The sequence below is a fragment of the Salmo trutta genome, chromosome 17 (genome assembly GCF_901001165.1).
Source record: "Salmo trutta chromosome 17, fSalTru1.1, whole genome shotgun sequence".
Lineage (NCBI taxonomy): Eukaryota > Metazoa > Chordata > Actinopteri > Salmoniformes > Salmonidae > Salmo > Salmo trutta.
Window position 1 is genome coordinate 32,107,222 of NC_042973.1, and position 22,806 is coordinate 32,130,027.

The following is a 22,806-nucleotide window of genomic DNA, read 5'->3' on the forward strand; positions in this document are numbered from 1 at the left end:
GCCAGACTGCGGCTTGCAACTGCATATGGGGACAAAGATAAAGCTTGGTCGCAAATGGGTTTTCCGAATAGACAAAGCCATCACCAAGCATACTTCCAAAGTTGTGGCAAAATGGCTTAAGGACAAAGCCAAGGTATTGGAGTGGCCATCACAAAGCCCTTACCTCATCCTATAGAAAATATGTGGGCAGAACTGAAAAAGCGTGTGTGAGCAAGGAGGCCTACAAACCTGACTCAGTTACACCAGCTCTGTCAGGAAGAATTGGCCAAAATTCAGCCAACTTATTGTGGGAAACTTGTGGAAGGCTACCTGAAACATTTGACCCAAGTTAATCAATTTAAAGGCAATGCTACCAAATACTAATTGAGTGTATGTAAACTTCTGACCCACTGGGAATGTGATGAAAGAAATAAAAGCTGAAATAAATCATTCTCTCAACTATTATTCTGACATTTCACATTCTTAAAAGAAAGTGGTGATCCTAACTGGCCTAAGACTGTAACGGTCGTCATACGTAATGGACCAAGGCGCAGCGGGTTGAGTGCTCATCTTAACTTTATTTGAACACTTACTAAACAAGAAAAGAAAACGATCGAACGAACAGTATTGCAGGCTAACACACAGCAGTGCAACAACAACTTCCCACAAAGGGACAGGTGAAAACAGGGCTACTTAAGTATGACTCTCAATCAGCAACAACGATGTACAGCTGTTCCTCATTCAGAGCCATACCAGGCCAACAAAGAAATACACAACATAGAAAGAACATAGATATACGAAATATAGAACATAAACCAAAAACCCCGGAATACTCTAACCAAACACCCCTCTACATAAACACATATACTAACACACCCCGAACCACATAAAACAAATACCCCCCTGCCACGTCCTGACCAAACTACAATAACAAATAACCCCTTTACTGGTCAGAACTTGACAAAGACAGAACATTTTTACTAGGATTAAACGTCAGGAATTGTGAAAAACAGTTTTTGTCTGGGGTGTATGTGGCTAAAGTGTATGTAAACTTCCCACTTCAACTGTATATCCTTCGGAAAAACTGCAGTAGAAAGGACTATCTACGCATTACGAGCAGCTCATTTTAAACACCGCAGACCAATCCAAACTCATCTCTCGGTATCTCCAGCCCACTCATTGTCTCAATACAATCATGACTAGCGGGAAGGTTGCTGCTTTTCTCCGTGGCTAAACAGAGAAAGATGACATACACATTTAATATTAAGGTACATGAAAGTTCACATGTTCGAGAAGGCATTTCTGCCAAACAACGCATTTTGATGTTTAAAAAATGTTTATGTTCAAAAGGCTCTCCTGTGAAGTCGTGACTTGTGACATATGCCTAGTATCCTGAATCGGGCCACATATGTTTGCATTTCCTCTTCCAATTATAATGTGGTCAGATCGAAAAAATGAAAAACTATCTACCAAATCTATTAATTTTAATATATTGATTACTTATCCTTTCCATTATCAGTCACCTGATGATAAGACAAGAAAATGTTTTGCTAATGTATGATGGGGGTTCCTGGGTCGGCGGTTTTTCTGGGAGTGGGTCCCTGGGCAAGAAAAGGTTGAACACCCATGCTATAAATCACTATATCTAACAGTCTGTTCAATGGTGCGCTCAATAAGCTATCAGTCCACTGGCCTGGCTCCCCAGACTCCCTGCTCTGGCCAAACGTTACGCCACGCCCAAGCATATTCGTTTTTTTCTCCGCAATGAGTCTAGAATTAAGTACCTCCCTGACCCTTCACCAAACACATTCGGGGCCATCTAATTGTTTCAGAAACCAATGGGTTGGGCCAAAGCCAGAACACATGTGGATAAAGTGGCGGTTTGAAAATCCGTCATTGGTTTTGATACTCTGATTGCTTAGAGACGATGCAATTACTGATGATTTTGTTTTGTACATAAACAACTTCAATTATGGCAGTCTCAGACCAGTGGCGGTTCTAGACCATTTCAACTGGGGGGGCCAAGCTAGGGCCAGTTGTACTGTTAGAGGGGCCAGTTACATTATACGTTATTGTTGTCATATCGTTTTCTTCACTGCATTGCAGGCATTAGCAGGCAAAAGACCATGTTCATAATCATTAGTGTTCCGCGTTGCCACTGTCTAATAACGGATGTAAAAAAATAACGATTATTTCATACTCCACATTTAGGGGGGCCACAAGGGGGTCCAAAATTGTTGTCACAGGGGCACTGCCCCCCTCCCCCCCAGAACCGCCCCTGTCTCAGACTAAAGTATGTAGCGAACGACAGAGCAGTGGAAGAATTTAGTGTGAGTCACCAGGCTATCAGTCCACTGCTACCTGTCACTCACACTGTCTGTCTGTCTGTCTGGGGGATTGATGTAGCCTTGAGGTTAGAGGGCTGGGGCATTAAAAGCCCCCAAATTATTATATTAAAGACTCCCAGAGAAATTATTTTACATGAAACCGAGTAAAATCTGGTGTGGTTGAGAGAGAGCGAGCGAGACGACATAAATAACAAATCCGGTACCTGTTAGAGCGTGGTGTGGTTGACAGTTGATCAGATTATTTGTGGCGGGGCTGGGTTATTATTTCCGAGTGTGTGACAAAAACTGCTCGCTTGGCGTGGACCATTCTACACTCATACAGCTGGAGAGAGAGACGGAGCGGGGGCGCAGCGTGTGAGTGTGCATGTGTGTGTTTGGTCGGGGAGTAGATGCCTGGCAATGGACACCTACAGACCACACGCCGTGTTGATTTTACTGTTGTTATCGTCGGATAGTTGTCTGCCGTCGCAGTTTCCAACACAACTCATGTAAGTAGGCTTGCTACCATTCAAATTTCCGCCTAGCTTGTCAAATCCCAGTTGTTGGTTGTGTGACTCTGATGTAAGTGAAACTGATTAATTATTTGTTTGTGTGATGTGTGTGTGATTCCTAATGGTGAAGAACTAAAACAATGGTATGTGAGGAAATACTGTAATCAGGGGCGGATTGGCCATCTGGCAATTCTGGCTAATGCTATATGGGCTGGACATTTTTTTAAATATAAAAATAAAACAATTAAAAGTTTGTTAAGGCCAGCTGCCCATGGGATTGTTAAGATGTATTTTTATTTTTTTTTTCCCACGATTTCTCTGTCATACTAATCTATAATGAGCCTTTGACTGATCAATAGGCAACGGCCGGCCCCTCTACCAAGATGGGGCAGCCTGATTTTCTGAAAGGCTGAGCTTAGGTCACGCACACTCAAATTCAAAGGTAACTGTGGCATCAGCAAGGAGATCTGCTCCCACAGTCTTCATTTAGACAGCCAAGATCATGGACAGTAAAAAACAGAAAGGGTGCATGTAAATGTAGAAAAAACACATTTTACATTGTCACCTCACTCAAAACTTTAGCTAAAACCATGATATGATTTGACCATGATATGGTCAAAAAGTTAAATGCATTGTCCTCATGATTCCAGTAATGAAATTGTCTGTCCTGTGCCTGTGCACTAGCTGGGGTCTGCTGTAGTGATGAGCGAGCAACTCTCCTCTCCCCTCATGCGCTCAAGAGAAAAAGGTGTTCTGATCATATAACATTTCAAAATGCAATTGTGGGAAAACACAGCTTTGGAAGCTTCATCCCATTGTCCCTGTCGTAGAGAGAAGGCTCTCAGCATTCTGTAGGTAAACTTTTTATTTCTCAACGCTCAATCTCCAGCTCAATAGCAACTATTTAACAACCAATATATTTTATATGGCTTTGAGATATGGAGTGTGCACCGGTCATTGAGTTTACCCAGGCCGGTAACACTTTACAATAAGGTTCAATTTGTAAAGGGTTTATAAAGAGGTTCTAATTATGTTCTTAATGTTTATGTAATAATTTGTAAATGCATTAATAAACAGTTATATTACATTGGTCAAAATAGTGCAATAACTGGTCAGTTTTTTCCAAATAGCTAACAGTTTAAGCTACAAACTAATGGTGTCACGTGACTCATCTGAAGGTAACCAATACCAGCTTAAAAAAGTGAATGGAAGGTAGTTTTGTGCCTGCCCAAAAAAAGGGTCAAATAAGTGTAAAAAATATATATACAGTACCAGTCAATAGTTTGGACACACCTGCTCATTCCAGGGTTTTTCTTTATTTTTACTATGTTCGACATTGTAGAATAATAGTGAAGACATCAAAACTGTGAAATAACACATATGGAATCATGTAGTAACCAAAAAAGTGTTAAGCAGATTCTTCAAATTGCCAACCCTTGCCTTTATGACAGCTTTGCACACTCTTGGCATTCTCTCAAACACCTTTCTGAGGAATGCTGTTCCAACAGTCTTGAGTTTTTATGTCTCCTAGATTTAGGGCAGGGACTTCAAAACCATGTTTCTTATTTATTTATTTTTGACTGTCCTTTTTTCCATTTCTGAATTTGTTATTCAATGCATTTCTATTAGTAGTAAAGGCCAAAATCTATATTTTATCAAACAATTATTTTTTTATATGCCCAAAGGGGTCCTGAAATTCTTAATCAAATAACTAAATTATTCATAGTATGACCATCTTAAAACATTTCCATATGTCAGCTTAGCACCCCCGTCTCCACCAATGTCTTAGACTCTGAAGAATTAAGTTGCAAAAATGTATACCAGTATATAATCTCCTCATACTTGCAATAAATAAAAAGAACAACATTGAATGTAAAGAAGGATACATTGGTAAAACAATTTTAATCGCAGTGACTGAAATCTGTAGCCTATTATTGGTATAGTGAGTAATCTTGCTAATTCAGACAAACAGGGGGCATCGTTTTCTTCCCTTTTTTAACATTACAAACCAGAATAGAAATTGATCACAGATTAACCATTTAAAGTACAACATAGTGTCGCATGATCCTCTTCTGTCTTCATCAGTTTCTTTCTTGTTAAGCATTTTCCCATCCTAGAGTCTGAGACTGTATGGGAATGTGTGGGAGAGAAGAGGTATTCATGACAATTTAGCATAGTCACTAGCTACATTATTCTACTATCATCATTATCAAGATTTCTACCATTTAGGCTTAGCTAGTTATGTTATCATCTGCTAACTAATAATAATAATAGCTAGTGTTTCACATGACTTGCTAACACTAATAGATAGCTTCCATAGATGAAAGGGGCTAGCTAGTTATCACAATTGTACGAATCCACTAGCTAGTTAGTAAGTTAGTCTTAAAATTAGAACCACTCATGTTATAGTGCTGACAGAGGATGCTAGATAGCTAGCTAACTTACCAGCTACCTAGATAGAGACCGTACCCAAGTTAAGGTTAGATAACTAGCTAGCTAGCATGCTTATCCTAAAAAGCTATCTAAACAAATTGCATGGAAACTTGTCATGTCGATTTTAGCTAGTTAGCTTGCTAGCCAGCAAATGTGATCTACTTAGCTAGTTAGCTATATCATGTCAAAGATTATTTTGTTTCAAATCGTCTAGCAGAATGTCTATATAAAAAAGTGTTTTAGGTTTTACCTAATTCTAGGTGGCTTGCTAATATTTCCTAGCTTTCCCTAGCTTTGCCTTCCCTGTGGCTCAGTTGGTAGAGCATGGTGTGTACAACGCCAGCGTTGTGAGTTCAATTCCCACGGGGGGCCAGTACAATTTTATTTATTTTTTAAATGCATGAAATTGAAATGTATGTATTCACTACTGTAAGTCGCTCTGGATAAGAGCATCTGCTAAATGACTAAAATGTAAATGTCTAGCTAGCTAGGTAGGACAGAGGTAATAGCAAATGTTAGCCATCTACTTAACTAGCTGAGCAGCATGCCATATCATCCAGCAGAACTTCTGTATTTGAAAGTGAAACAAATTGCAAAGTGAATTTACCTTCCCTACTCTGTCAACATTTGTGTCTTGTGAACAACGTTTCATTTGCGCAATATCTTCTGTCTGGCCTTTGCACACTTCTCATAGCCACGTCCATCATCATTCTTCACGACGCACTGTCACATGATGTCAGTGTCAACACAACATTCTGGGCACATTCCAGGTTGTATTTATTTCACAGGTGGGCAGATCTCACAATGTCATGTCGGAGGAATTTTTCAGAAACCAGCAAACTACACCAATAATATGGCCTGAGATTTTGATATAAAGCCATCATTTCTTTAATAAATAAGTTTACCAACGCATCATTACGTTTCAAACGTGGGGCAAGACCATTGGTCTGAAAACCAATCATTTCTGTTCCTGGGACAGAGTAACAATGCATCAGACCCAAAAGTGAGAAAATAACTATTGTTTAACTGTACAACCATTGAAAATAAGGTTACATGATGGTACATAAGGGTCCAATATAATACACATTTGTAAGTGTATATATGGTTAATAGCTGGAGGTACATAGTGTCTCACTATTTGGCAAGCACTGACTGGCTATCACACTGGTTTGACCAATTTCTTATAACCCATTTATTAATGGTTTATAATGCATGTACAAATGGTTAAAGAATTGTTAATAATGTATATTACAAACCCTTTATTAACCCTTTACACATGGAACCCATAGGCCTATAGGTCTCATGGGTAGAAGAGTACAACTGCAAAGATTTTTAGGACATTATATTTACTGTTGGATGAATACATGGCTACTAGCAGTGGGTATTATATTTAGAGTTAGCGATCAAGTTAATGTGTTTAAAGTTTTGCCTTCCTCATGTTTTGAACCGCAAATTAATTAGCCTATGATATTAGTTAATGCACATAAATATGTATGTAATTCATCTCTATTGAACAAAACAAAACAATCTGGAAGTTCTGGAGTCCTATTTTGAAAGTATAATATAGGAACTATAGTCTATTGTCAACCTAAAATTCATGACAATCACTGGATTAGATTGCAAATCAAAATATCTTGAATCATGTATTCCTGCTTGGGCGTGTTAGATGAAATAACTTAATTATTGAATACCTCAGTAGTCGATTTATTGTACTTCTTAATAAAGGACTGTGAATTACTTATAAGATGATTACTCATGGGTCTGACCAAATCATGGGCTGGTGCCACAAACGATAAAGTTTAGAGGCAACAGTGACACCAGGGGAAAATGTTTGTCTGGAGCCCTGTAATAGTAACACTTAGGGTCGGTGTTAATGTAGGGGAACACATGGCAGACACTAATTTGCAATATAGCCTAAGTTGTTAGCTTGGCTTTTATAACATATAAGGCTTAAGCAGACAACCTGACAGAGAACTAGAAGAAGCACAGGGTAACAGCAGAGAAGATGCTGAAACAGCTACTGTAGATGGCACAACAGGGAGGATAAAACAATGGGTATAGCAGAGGCACAGTTATCACGGTGAGTTGCATCTCCAGTGGGGTTTTTGCATATTGTAATTGTTTAAAACATGAGCTTGTTAAAAAAGAGGAAGGGGAACATGTCTCGCAAGTCACTGGTAAAGAGATGGTTGAGAAACGCTGTACTGTACTGCCAGTGTTATGTGTCAGCACCACAGCCTGTGCGTAAGTAGGGTATGTAGGGTCAGGGTGTATGTGTGGGGATGGGGTGTGTGTATGGGTTGCCGTCGTGCGCAGTGAAGTGGGCTGGTGTGGATAAAATGCCAAGGCCAAATTATTGTCCTAGTTCACCCCTGACTGTAATAACAAGCAGGTTAGAAAATCTTGCGGTTTAGCACCTTGCCAATTCCTCAGTATGTTGACTTGTTACATCGCTGCGCTATTATGTCTAGAGATGTGGTAGAGGGTGTACGATGGGCACAGTCCTGTTTCTCTCTGTATTTCCACAGTCTGCCTTTCCTGGTTTGTGACGTGATTATTAAATCCTTTTGGAATCCAGCCAGAGGGAGGATATACAAGAAATGCAAAGGAGACTACCGAAACCATCTAAACTGGAACAACCATCTCAGTAACGGGTGCAATAAATCCAACCTCTTACGGATTAGATTCGTTTAGAAAAATGTAAATGATTCATCTTTGTATAGTATAAGATCAATAAATCAATGTGCATGAAGAAACATATATTAAAACTAACTATTGTAAAAATTGACCTGCAACACAGCTTGCTGAGAAATATGATAGTGAGGCCCCTCCAACGTCTTTTTCTCTGAGAGTTATTGCAAATTAACTCAACACAGTCGAATAACAACAACACCATGCGATTGAAAAGATTTCTTGAATCAAATGTTCAGTTGTGCCAAAATGTAGGCGAGGTGACTGACATTCCTAACACTGGTCTGAATAATAGGCATGGAAAGTCACATCACATTCTAATGACTAAATTCACTCTAAAGACGATGGGAAAGTAAACACTATTGTTTAAAATATGTTCTCCTGGTTGAAATTTGACTGACTATCTGTAACGTATACGCTGGGAGTCGGAAAGCAAGTGGTGAGATAAGTAATAAACGGAACATAGACCAATATGACAAACACGAGCAGCGTCTATACATGAAACACATAGTCAATACTGCCTGGGGAATGGAACTAAGGGAGTGACAGATATAGGGGAGGTAGTCAGTGAAGTGATGGAGTCCAGGTGTGCCTAATGATGAAGTGCAGGTGCGCGTGATGATGATTGCCAAGTGCACATAATGATGAATGCCAGGACCGATGGTTAGTAAACCGGCGACATCAAACGCCGGAGTGGAGGAACGGGAGTAGACATGATACTATCATGTATAATCTTGCATTCCAAATACCTGTGTTTAAGATGAGAACACTTATTGGCAAATCTAAATGCCTAATGATTACGTTTTAAGAACTGAAGTTTAGGTTATAAACTTGTTAAGGATGGGCATTTGACCTTTTTTGACTGTTCGAGTACTCAAATTATTTTTTACTAGAAAGTACTAAGACAGAAGGTTACTTAAGGCAAAAACTAAAGTAGAACAGGTCACATGATGAAATTCCCAGGCTTTTGCAAACAGACTCGTGAACTGGGTCTGTATGCCATATCTGCTAAGCTGCTGCTTACCACAGTCAATGATGCAAGTGGCTGTTGTGTCAATCACTTTCTCCACCTCCAAAACTCTGAATAGCAGTCCACTATAATCAGAAAATGAACGTTCTGTACGGTGAACAGATCCATTCCCACTTTAGACCAAGGACGTGTTGGTATGTCATGTGGCTGCAGCGTTTCCTTTTGCTGCTTAGGTAGATTAGCATTACATATGCTGCACACAGCCACAACATTTCTTGGGTCATGGTTGGCCAGAATACTGAGTCTCTGGCTTTCCTGAGACTCGCTTTGACCCCTGAGTGCCCATGGATACGAGAGAGAATCATTGGGCCTTTGTAGACAACCTCTTCCTGCATTGTGAGTTTGTCTCTGTATGTCCAGTTGTCCCTCACCAGGATGGACATACTCTTTCTTATGTCCGGCCAGCCTCTTAGGATTAAAGACTGAAGCATTCGAGAAGTCTTGTCCTCTAATAGCATCCCATGTCTTGGAGGAGTTGTTTTGATCAGTAGCATGGTTCACATCTTCAACCTCAGCCTGTAGAGCATATACAGTCGCATTTGTCCGATATTGGGGGTGACTCGTTGTTGGTAGTGTTGCTCTAGTAAGGAAATCTGCAATGTGAAGCTCTATTTCTTTCTTGTATACCTCCTGTAGTTGATAACACTGACACTTTAACGTCATCCTTTGAAGTTTCTTTGGGGCAGACCGAATAGTTTTTTTTCAGATAACCTCAAGCGGCTTGTGATCAGTGTGCACTGAAGGTATTGATCAAAATGGTCACAGGCGAACACTATAGCTAGGCACTCCTTTTCAATTTGGGCATAGCCTTGCTCCGTGGGTGTCAATGTCCTTGAAGCAAATGCAATGGGCTGCCCCTTCTGCAAGAGCGCTGCCCCTAGGCCACTTGCATCACATCTTCAGAGAGGTCATCATAGTATGTCAGTATTGGTTGGTTGCTAACCAATTTCTTGATTTGCTTCCAATACATCGTCATGTTGAGGAAGCCATGCACATAGCACATCTTTATTGGTCAGCCGACGCAATGGCTCACATACGTCAGACAGATGAGGTAGGAATTTGGCTAAGTAATTTACAAAGCCAAGCAGTCACTGCACTGCTTTTGCATCTGGCGGCGTTTGCTGTACTGCCTCCACCTTCTTGGGGTCTGGCTTCAGGCCTTCAGCTGACAGAAGATGTCCCATGTATGTAATACTTGTGAGCCTGGGCTTAACTTTGTCTTCATTCAGCTTTAGATTCATCTCCCTTGCTCTTTGTAAGAGCTGAGTCAGGTTGTGGTCATGGTCCTGCACTGCTTCTTCCATTCTAGCAACACAGCCGTATACCAGGATGTCATCAGCTATGACGCTTATTCCTGGCAGTCCCTGAAGTGCATCATGTTGCCTTCACTGATATTCCTCTGCAGCTGGTTTCACTCCAAAAGGTTACTTCGTCCACCGGTATCTACCATTGGGGGTTCAAAATGTGTTGAGGTAACTACTATCTTCATCCAACCGTACCTGCCAGTACCGATTTTTTGCATCCATAACCAAAAATATTTTCACTTTTGCCAGGCTTGGCAGTATCTCTTCAATGGTAGGCATTTGGTAATGTGCCCTACATAAGGCTTTGTTCAGGGCACTTGGATCAAGGCAGACTCTTATTTTGCCAGGCTTTTCTACCACAACCATGTTGCTTATCCACTTAGTAGGTTTGGTGACCTTCGTAATAACACCCTGTTCCTCCATTGAATCAACATCCTTTAATATCTTTTCCTTCAGTGGAATGGGGATTCGTGGGGAAGCTGTTGAACTGGTCTAACAGTCTCATCCACCACCAGGTGAAGCTCATCTGGCAGAGCCCCCATCCCTTCAAAAATGTCCTCAAACTGTTTCAGTATTGCCTCTGAGGTGTTCCCAGTCTGATGGGACCTTTTGTTTTTCTTTAGTGAAAAGACATGTTGGTGGTTGATGTCCTGACCATAGTAAGTTGTTATTTTCTATGGTAGAGTAGGTCAGGGCGTGACAGGGGGGGTTTGTCTGTTTTTGTATTTCTATGTTCAGTTTCTAGTTTTGTATTTCTATGTTGGTGTTGTTTGGGTTGATCTCCAATTGGAGGCAGCTGATCCTCGTTACCTCTAATTGGAGGTCATATTTAAGTTGATGTTTGTCCCACCTCTTCTTGTGGGTGATTATCTTTTGAGTAGTGTGGTGTCATGACGTTGGCCTCTTTGGGTACAGGAAGGACAGTTGACCCCCTCCCCTTTGTACCATCACCCAACCTACCTTCCCCCCAACCCAGGGTTGTAAAAATTCCAAGAGGAGAATCTACTACCACATGTTTCATAGAGAGACAATATAGCCATATTACCATAAAACGGTTTATATAATAGCCTCAGCGATGAGACTGGCATCATAATGGTTGTATAAATGTATAAAATGTATTAATAAGGATAAAGCTATTTGTAATACATTGAGATGCTATGTACCGATGTTAATGTGATAGAATTGTATTTCTGTAACCAAGTCTAACTCAGTCATAGGCACGCCCCCAGGGACACATACAGGACCAGGCGTCATTTGACAAGCCTGTTCTATGGGCACTATAAAACACCCCCTGATTTACATTTCAACAGACCAGGCCTGCACTCCATGGCCATTAGGTTTTATCATCCAAGTACTCTACTGAAAGTGAACCATACCACGTAGTTAACTTTTAGACTATCGATATCGACAGAATAAGAACAAGTCTTTGATATTAATTATTAGTCTGCAGCTAAGTAAATTATATCATCGAACGCGAAGACCAACGAAACATCCATTCTATGACGACATTAATGAATGTCGCTCTGAAAGATCCATTCTAACCGAGAGAGAGAGAGAGAGAGAACGCGGACAAAACTCCTCAACAGAACTCTCCAACAAGAATCCCGACGACACATGAGCGTAAATATATATTGATTGCAATTGTTCCCGAATGAGTGAGCCTTCAATTGTCAATTGTTAATATTAATGAACTCTGTGTAACTTCTCAGCTGACCGTTTATGACCCATTGTCTAACAGACCAGCTATGCTTGTTAGCCATTAGGGCACATTACTATACCAATCCTTTGTGACCATAATTACTGTTTGTATGTTTTCTGTTAATTACTTAGTGTAGTAAATAAATGATTTTAAGACAATTGATGTATGGATGATTTTAGTAAAGACTGGGTTCGTGCAGATACAACAATTTACAACGTTTGGAATGAGACTAGACGCGAGGTAAAATACACCATTGAAACCAGAAGATAATCGGCCTATATTATAATATAGGAAAGTTATATTAGGAAAATTAGAACTTTGTAATCTGAATATTTTTCTTGGTGCCCCGATCTCCTAGTTAATTACAATTAAACGATTAATCAGTTTAATTGAGTGATAATAATTACAGGGAGTTAATTGATAAACCTATCTTCAGTTTAATGGTACCCAAAGACACGACAGTGGTTTCCTCTCTGCGTCACGGTTTGTTGTTTTTTGTGTTTCAAGTATTTAGTGTATTGCATTTAGTTTCACGGAAAAAATAAATATGTGGACTACGAACACGCTGCATTTTGGTCCGATCCTTCAGACAGACGTGACAGTTGAGCTGTAGCAACTTTAGCTTTTCACACATTTTTCTGCTGAAAGGAGAGGCTTTTGCAAAGTTTTCACCACTTGGAACTTTAGCACATATGTTTCCCCATTATGATTGGCTTGTAGTTCACACTCCCCTACTGGTGTAATAACCGAGCCATCGTACAGCCTTAGCCTTGCCTTGCTTGGTTGAGGCTTTACATCTCCATCCTGCATTACTTGCATAGTGTCTCTGTAGCTGAGCATATTGACAGTTGAGACACTGTCTAACTGGCATTTGATAGTGCTGCTTGGATCATAATCACAGTTATCACATGTCAGTAGGATAAGCTTTAAGTTTGTAAACCATTTATCTTTGCTACTTTGAACAGAACGAACCTCTGTCATGTATAGCATGTCTGCTTCTTCATCATCATTATGATCACTGCATGTATCGTGTTCTAGCAGATTGACAGGCTTACTTTGTCTGCACAGTTCAGCAAAATGGCTATTTCCCCCACAATTTGCATATAACCCCATATGCTGGGCATTTCGCTTTTGCGTGTGTTGACCCACAGTACATGCACCCTTCTTTAGTATTTTTCCGCCTTAGATCACTGTACAATGAATTATGTTTCCATTTTCTATCGACATGGCCTCTGTATTTGTTTTGAGTGGCATAATTGACAGATTGTCTGTTCAGGGACAGTTTTCATATTTTTTAATTGCCTCTGCATCTGTTCACTTGCTCTGCATATATCTATGGCTGTAACAATCGTTATGGGTAGACCAAGGTGCAGCGTGAGTTGGGTTCATCATAATTTTATTTAAGGTGAACCAGAAAAAAACAATAAACAACGCAACGAACGAAAAGTCTTGCAGGCTTCAAACAGCTATACAAAAACAAGATCCCACAACTGAAGGTGGGAAAAAGGGCTGCCTAAGTATGATTCCTAATCAGAGACAACGATAGACAGCTGCATCTGATTAGGAACCATACTCGGCCAAACACAAAGAAATAGAAAACGTAGAATAGAACATAGAAATACAAAATCTAGAATGCCCACCTAAATCACACCCTGACCTAACCAAAATAGGTTATTCAGCGTAAGTTGCTTTATTCATTCAGCGTAAGTTGTGGTTCGCGCAGCATACTTGCTCTTACATGCTGACCAGACCAGACACGTCGTTATTCAATTATTGCACCCACACTGCTCACGTGCGCCAACAAGCGTCTGCGTTGCCAAGGGCTAAAATAGAAGTCAGTTCTATTTCTGACGCAGATCACGCTGCAAGTCCTGCCTCTCCCATCTCCTCATTGGTTTTATAGAAGCAGGTACCCACGTGCCATCTCCTCATTGGTTATACCCACGTGGGTGATTGAAAGACGAAATGTTTTGCCGGTCGTTGTGGTAATACTGTGAAAGTGTAGATGCCAATCACCATATAAGTTCAAAGATGAAAAAGCCTGAAAAGAGGAGAGATGACTAGAAACGTTTCGGTTGGCGGTTTTATGTGTGGATTAATTGTCGGAGTAGAGGACCTTGTGCATTTCAGGTAAAATAACAACTCAATGTTTATATCCCAGGACAAATTAGCTAGCAACAGCAAGCTAGCTAAATAGGACAAATTTGCTAGCAAGTGCAAGCTAACTAGCTAAATTGCCATACATGTTTAATGCTTTTCGACCTGTCCCCAAATTAATGTCATTGGTTCAGAGTTTTTGATATGTTTGGTGTAGGGGGACAAAATAAATGTATGCACGATGGCGTACACGTGCAGCCGGTTTGGGTTTCGTGTTACTCTGTTATCTTTACAGCCAATGACAAGTCTGTCTCTGATCATTTCGTCTCTTATTAACCCGAAATCACATGAATCCGACAATTGACGCAACCTCACAACATATTGTCTCTGCTTGAGTTTGTTCTCGTGTTAAAAATGAATCTTTCAGAAATAATTTTACGGGTGGGTTCGAATGTCTTTGTAAAACGTCAAGGATATTCTTTTAATTGTTTCTATTCCCTTCCCCCAGATCTAGGTGACGGTGAAGCATATGGCACTCTCTTCCAATAACACTGAGCAGTGTTGCCACTCTCACGTGGGTCTTTTTTTATCTACACCTGTAGGGATTTCCTAATTCTCCTACTGACCTTAGTTACCACAGCCAGAAAGTCATAAAAGTCATACATTTCTACAATTTCGCATCTTAAAATCTGATTTTAAACCTAACCCTTAACCCTAAACTTAACCAGACTGAAAACCGTATGCCTAACCTTAATTTAAAACAAAAAGCACATTTTAAAATAATGAATTTTTAAGACATAGACAATTTAGACTTTGTGGCTGTGGTAACTAGTTTCAACCGCAAAGTAGCCTAAGCGAGAAATTACGCAATTTTTCCAAAACTGCAGCTCATTGTTGGAACACACATTTATTTTCCTACTTAAGTAAACCAGTCCATTTAGAATTTGTTATAAAACTGTTGTCATTTGGCAAGGAAGGTGGCTATCAGGTTTTAGGGAAGACCCAGATGCAGACAGTGTCGAAGTAACAAAAGTTTATTACTAGAACGGGAAGGGAAAACGACAGGTCAAGGGCAGGCAGAGGTCAGTAATCCAGATCAGAGTCCAAAAGGTACAGAACAGCAGGCAGTCTCAGGGTCAGGGCAGGCAGAGGCAATGGTCAAAACCGGGAAAACTTGAAACAGACAGGAGCAAGGGTAAAACCGCTGGTAGGCTTGACAAACAAAACGAACTGGCAGCAGACAGAGAACACAGGTATAAATACACTGGGGACAATGGGTAAAATGGCGACACCTGACGGGGGGTGGAGACAAGCACAAAGACAGGTGAAACAGATCAGGGTGTGTTGTGTATCGCTTTAGATACGTTTTTATAGGCATTTATTTCTGTAGGCACACACATTACGCCTGTGTAGCAGTCAGAACACATTTGAATGAGTGAGACACAGAGGGGAAAGGAATTTAGGGAGCAAAACTGTGTGATACTTGGTTTGGTTAATTTTTTGTTGTTGTGTCCTGCAAATGCACACAAATGGAACGCTAGAGTCAAAGCAAGAAACAACTTCGACCAAATAAGTTTTACAGTATTTGAAAAATAATTGTTTTCTGGTTAAAGATTGAGTTTTGACGGCGGTTTGAGTACTGGAGTATTTGATTACTCATGCCCATCCCTAAAACATTTCACATCTTTCATGGTTTAACAGTGTATAGCCTGTTTATGTAAGTGCAAATGTTAATGAACATGTCTTACTTTTTACTAGCAGATTCCCACGTGCTGGTCGCCTTCATTACGGTCAGCTAAGTGATCAATGAAGACGTGCGCATGCCAAGGCATGTCGTGTCAACTTGTTGAAAAAACTAGTCAGCGCTAAACTAATGCTGACTGTAGAATATATTAAATGATGCTATTCTACTGTAGACTAAGGCTATTCTGTGACTACCAATCCTACAAGTTCATACAGTGAAACACAGAATATGTTTCATGGGTTTATTTCAGAGATCAAATATGGTTTATTACTGTGCAATACCAGATTATATGACCTGGTCTAGACTCTTACCACACCAAGTGTAGCTTTGGGAAATTAGGAAGAAGAGGGTGATGCTCTGTTCCGCAATGATCTTCCAGGGTTAAAGAGCTGATTATTGAAGGTAACAGCCAGATATTATTGTGTGTGATCAGTTAGTTTCACCCCCTAGTCTAGGGACCAGTGATTACTCTGGGGATGTAATAGAATGCGACACAAGGAGAAGTATCTGTGGCAGGTTGGGTAAATGGAAGTCCCAAACATTAAACTGCAATCTGTCTGTTTTGCCTTGGCCTTTTGATTAGGTGACAAAATTGGTATAGTTGTATCTAGAGGTTGTGTTTCTTAAATTGTTGAACTGTCCCCACTGTATTGAAGCCCTATCTGTTGTATAAAAGCATTGTCACACAAGAGTGTGAGTGTGTGTGTTAGACTGTGTCTGCCTCTATAGTGATGTGTAATTAGTCCATAGTTCAACACAGCATTTAAAAAATATATATATTTCACCTTTATTTAACCAGGTAAACTAGTTGAGAGTTCTCATTTACAACTGCGACCTGGCCAAGATAAAGCAAAGCAGTGCGACAGAAACAACAACACAGAGTTACACATGGAATAAACAAGCGTACAGTCAATAACACAATAGAAAAAAATATAAAGTTTATATACAGTGTGTGCAAATGGCATGAGGAGGTAAGGCAATAAATAGGCCATAGTAGCAAAGTAATTACAATTTAGCAGATTAACACTGCAGTGATAGATGAGAAGATGATGAGCAGATGATGGTGTGTAAGTAGTGATACTGGTGTGCAAAAGAGCAGCAAAGTAAATAAAAACAATATGGGGATGAGGTAGGTAGATTGGGTGGGCAATTTAAAGATGGATTATGTACAGCTGCAGCAATCGGTTAGCTGCTCAGATAGCTGATGTTTAAAGTTAGTTTATTTTATAAAAAAAAAAAAAAAATTGCAATTCGTTCCAGTCACTGGCAGCAGAGAACTGGAAGGAAAGGCGGCCAAATGAGGTGTTGGTTTTGGGGATGATCAGTGAGATATACCTGCTGGAGCGCGTGCTACGGGTTAGGAGTTTTTATCATGACCAGTGAGATGAGATAAGGCGGAGCTTTACCTAGCATAGACTTATAGATGATCTGGAGCCAGTGGGTCTGGCGACAAATATGTAGCGAGGGCCAGCCGACTAGAGCATACAGGTCGCAGTGGAGGGTGGTATAAGGCGCTTTGGTAACAAAACAGATGGCACTGTGATAGACTACATCCAATTTGCTGAGTAGAGTATTGGAAGCTATTTTGTAGATGACATCACCGAAGTCGAGGATCGGTAGGATAGTCAGTTTTACTAGGGTAAGTTTGGCGGCGTGAGTGAAGGAGGCATTGTTGCGAAATAGAAAGTTGATTCTAGATTTGATTTTGGATTGCAGATGTTTGATATGAGTCTGGAAGGAGAGTTTACAGTCTAGCCAGACACCTGGGTATTTGTAGTTGTCCACATATTCTAGGTCAGAACCGTCCAGAGTAGTGATGCTAGTCGGGCAGGCGGGTGCGGGCAGCGAATGGTTGAAAAGCATGCATTTGGTTTCGCTAGCGTTTAAAAGCAGTTGGAGGCCACGGAAGGAGTGTTGTATGACATTGAAGCTCGTTTGGAGGTTAGTTAACACCGTGTCCAAAGAAGGGCCAGATGTATACAGAATGGTGTCGTCTGCGTAGAGGTGGATCAGGGAATCACCCGCAGCAAGAGCGACCATTGATATATACAGAGAAAAGAGTCAGCCAGAGAATTCAACCCTGTGGTACCCCCATAGAGACTGCCAGAGGTCAGGACAACAGGCCCTCCGATTTGACACACTGAACTCTGTCTGCGAAGTAGTTGGTGAACCAGGCGAGGCAGTCATTTGAGGAACCAAGGCTATTGAGTCTGCTGATAAGAATACTGTGATTGACTGTCTTTTATCGATGGCGGTTATGATATCGTTTAGTACCTTTAGCGTGGCTGAGGTGCACCCATGACCAGCTCGGAAACCGGACTGCACAGCGGAGAAGGTACGGTAGGATTCGAAATGGTCAGTGATCTGTTTATTAACTTGGCTTTCAAAGACTTTAGAAAGGCAGGGCAGGATGGATATAGGTCTATAACAGTTTGGGTCTAGAGTGTCACCCCCTTTGAAGAGGGGGATGACCGCGGCAGCTTTCCAATCTTTAGAGGTTGAACAGACTAGTAATAGGGGTTGCAACAATGGCGGCGGATAATTTTAGAAAGAGAGGGTCCAGATTGTCTAGCCCAGCTAGATTTGTACGGGTCCAGGTTTTGCAGCTCTTTCTGAACATCTGCTATCTTGATTTGGGTGATGGAGGCGCTGGGTAGGCTCAGGCAAGTAGCTGTGGGGGGTGGGAGCTGTTGGCCGGGGTTGGGGTAGCCAGGAGGAAGGCATGCCCAGCCGTAGAGAAATGCTTATTGACATTTTCGATTATCATAGATTTATCGGTGGTGACCGTGTTGCCTAGCCTCAGTGCAGTGGGCAGCTGGAAGGAGGTGCTCTTGTTCTCCATGGACTTTACAGTGTCCCAAAACTTTTTGGAGTTAGAGCTACAGGATGCAAATTTCTGTTTGAAAAAGCTAGCCTTTGCTTTCCTGACTGACTGTGTGTATTGGTTCCTGACTTCCCTGAACAGTTGCATGTCGCGGGGACTGTTCGATGATATTGCAGTCCGCCACAGGATGTTTTTGTACTGGTCAAGGGAAGTCATGTCTGGAGTGAACCAAGGGCTATATCTGTTCTTAGTTCTACATTTTTTGGAAGGGGCATGCTTTTTTAAGATGGTGAGGAAATTACTTTTACTGAACGACCAGGCATCCTTGACTAACGGGATGAGGTCAATATCCTTCCAGGATACCCGGGCCATGTCGATTGGAAAGGCCTGCTCGCAGAAGTGTTTTAGGGAGCATTTGACAGTGATGAGGGGTGGTCGTTTGACCGCGGACCCATAGCGGGGTCCGCGGTCAAAGGCAGTAATCACTGAGATCCTGATTGAAAACAGCAGAAGTGTATTTGGATGGCAAGTTGGTCAGGATAATATCTATGAGGGTCCCCATTTTCACGGATTTAGGGTTATACCTGGTGGTTTCCTTGATAATTTGTGTGAGATTGAGGGCAACTAGTTTAGACAAACTTAGGGGGGAGGCTTCTGATGTTAACATGCATGAAACCAAGGCTTTTTCGATTACAGAAGTCAACAAATGAGAGTGCCTGGGGACACGCAGGGCCTGGGTTAGCCTCCACATCACCCGAGGAACAGAGGAGGAGTAGGATGAGGGTACGGCTAAAGGATAGCAAAACTGGTCGTCTAGTGCGTTGGGGATAGAGAAAAAAGGAGCAGATTTCTGGGCATGGTAAAATAAATTCAGGGCATAATGTGCAGACAGGGGTATGTTGGGGTGCGGGTACAGTGGAGGTAAGCCCAGGCACTGAGTGATAAGAGAAGTTGCATCTCTGGACACGCAGGTTATACTGTGTCAGGTCACCGCATGTGTGGGAGGTGGTATGAAGGAGGTATCTAAGGCATGTACTGTGGGACTAGGGGGTCTGCAGTAAACTAAAACAATGATAACTATCCTAAACAACAGTATACAAGGCATATTGACAATTGAGAGAGACATAAAGCGAGGCATAAAGCAATCACAGGTGTTCATTGGGAGAGCTAGCTAAGAGAACAACGGGTAAGACAACAACAGCTAATCAGCTAAGACAACAACAACAACAGGTAAAATGGCGATGCATGGGCAGAGAGGGTCGGTTAACTACACACAAGGCCTGAGTTCGGGGCTAGGGCCGACAAATAAACTAAGGTAAACAAAGTGGAGTACCGTGATAAATGATCAGTCCAGCTGTTATCAGCTATGTAGCCAAGTGATCATAGAGTCCATTGTACAGGAATAGATGGAACAGGGAAGCCGCGGGGTGGTTGTTGCTACGCTAGCATGCGGGAGACACGGCATTTAAAGTTAGCAGTCCGGGGTAAGTAGAAGTGTCTGCTCCGACGTCCGGCAAAGGCCGGTTGAAGGCACAGCTGATGGAATTCCATCTGCGGACCAGTCGTGGTGGTACGTCGGGGCGCCGTGTCGACGAAGGGACCGGGCCAGATGGCGAAAGAGGTATTGTAATTGTGGTAATTACATTTGCTAGCCGGGAGATGCGCCTGGCTCAGGGCTAGCTTCGGGGCTGGGTCACTCAGTGGCAGCTAGGTACCTGTGGTGATCAATGGTCCAGGGTTTACAGCAGAAATCCACCGTTGTAGTGGAGAAAAACAGTCCGAGGCTGGCAGGGATTATCCAGGCTAAAAAACATATGGTGCCTGAGCAGGGTAAAGGTCGCTAGCAGTGGCTAACAATGACTAAATAGCTAGTAGCTGGCTAGCCTCTGATACGAGTTTTGGCTATAAGGTCTAAAAGAAATTGTGGATCCGTGTCACATTGAGTGAGGCGGGTTACTGGAAGGTATATTTAATTTAAAAATGGTAATATATACTAAAAAGCCAAAAAATACAAAAAGTAAACAGAGGATGACAAACCACGTCTGCACTGCTACGCCATCTTGGATCCATCAGCATTCCGCTGAGATACTCATTACACTCCATCTCGTTCTTGCGCTCTCTGACCAAGACTTTAAAAGCTACAGTTCTATCTCTATAAGCAGAGCAGAGCATCCCTGCCAACTCAGACAAACTTGCTGATTAAAACCTCTTGGCGTTCCCCTAGGATAGGGGGCGCTACAGCGATTTTAGAAAAAAAATTGTGCCCATTTTAAACGGCCTCCTACTCAAACTCAGAAGCTAGGATATGCATATAATTAATACTTGTGGATAGAAAACACCCTAAAGTTTCTAAAACTGTTTGAATGGTGTCTGTGAGTATAACAGAACTCATATGGCAGTCAAAACCCCGAGACCGATCGTAACAGGATGTGGAATTCTGAATTGTGGACTCAACTTCACATCTTTGCCTGTAATTCACACAGTGAGCAATGGCTCGTTGAGCACTTCCTATTGCTTCCACTAGATGTCCCCAGTCTTTACAAAGTAGTTTGAGTCTCCTACTGTTAAAACTGAATGAATGAGACGCTGTTGAAATTGGTCACATGAGGAGGGCCATCACCATTATGACGCCGGCGGCCCTGGCTTCCCTCCCCTTTCGAAACATTTTGAAAAACAATGCAATCGTCCCCCTCGAATCTTATTGGCTCTCTTGTTGAAAAAGGCCCTGAAGATTTATGTTATACAACGTTTGACATGTTTGAACGAACCTAAATGGAAAAAAAAATGCATTTTCTCTAAATAGCTGTCCCGCGGCCGACGGAGCATTTGGATCAGCCTTCAGACGCGCTAACAAGAACAAGCTCTTGGAACATAAAGGAGTAATTTTTTCGAACGAAAATACATTTGTTGTGGACCTGGGATTCCTGGAAGTGCTTTCTGATGAAGACAACCAAAGGTAAGGGATTATTGACAATAGTATACAAGACTAGATGTGATATGCGATTGTTCCAAGATAGAAAATTACCTAGTAAATATAGGTCTGCGCTGAGTATCGCATCCCCTTTTATCGCAAAGTGTGATTACCCAGTAAAGTTATTTTTAAATCTGGCATTACAGGTGCTTTCAAGAGATATTCATCTATAAATCTTAGAATGACAATATTACATTTTAAAAATGTTTTTTGAATAGTAATTTAGTAAATTGTAGCACTGTTTCACCGGATGCATTTGAGGGAAAATAGTTAGTCAACGTTACGTGCCGATGTAAAATGCTGTTTTTATATATAAATATGAACTTTATCGAACAAAAGAATGCATGCATTGTGTAACATGATGTCCTAGGTGTGTCATCTGATGAAGTTTGTAAAAGATTAGTGCTGCATTTAGCTGTTTTTTGGTTATTTGTGATGCATGTGGTTGGTCGGAAAATGGCTATGTGGCTACTTTTACGATATACTCCTCTAACATAATCTAATGTTTTGCTTTTGCTGTAAAGCCTTTTTGAAATTGGACAATGTGGTTCGATTCAGGAGAGGTGTATCTATAAAACGATATAATTTGAAAAAAAAAATATTACATTTTGTTATGCTAATGGCGATAGGATTTTTCGCTGGCTCTGCATACGGGACGGAGGCCGCACAGGGGTTAAACATGAATGGAGAAGAGGTACGTCTGTATTGGTCAGTTTGACAGATATCCACTTGTAAATCAAAAGGTCAATTTGTAGATGCATTGGAGATGATCAACAATTTGCTTTAAAACAAATGCATAATGAGTTTACAAAGTATCACTTTTTTATGTGTTTAAATGTTGAGGTCTTTGGCCACATCACTGACATATTGGAGGAGTGTGAATGTGGTCTGAGTGGAGATATGTGCCAAGCAGGGTGGTTGCCGGCTAGAACAGTGACTAAGGTGCAGGGCAGAGTACTGGGCGGAGGCTGGCTAGTGATGACTGTTTAAAAGTCTGATGGCCTGGAGATAGAAGCTGTTTCTCTGTCTTTCGGTCCACGCTTTAATTCACCTGTACTGTCTCCGCCTTCTAGATGGTAGCGGGTTGAACAGGCCATGGCTTGGGTGGATGAGATCCTTGATGATCTTCTTGGCCTTCCTGTGACACCGGGTAGTGTAGATATCCTTGAGGGCTGAGAGTGCGCCCCCAGTTATGC

At 41.4% G+C, this 22,806-nt stretch overlaps 1 protein-coding gene across 1 annotated transcript in view; it reads left to right on the forward strand.

The window, feature by feature from the left end:
- The first annotated feature begins 2,395 nt into the window (after positions 1-2,395).
- LOC115152047 (voltage-dependent calcium channel subunit alpha-2/delta-1) overlaps positions 2,396-22,806 on the forward strand; it is a 131,039-nt gene continuing 110,628 nt past the window's right edge. Inside the window, exon 1 of the mRNA XM_029696518.1 lies at positions 2,396-2,815. Within this exon, the coding sequence (XP_029552378.1) occupies positions 2,727-2,815 (89 nt within the window). The 5' untranslated portion in view covers positions 2,396-2,726. The remainder of the gene's footprint in view (positions 2,816-22,806) is intronic.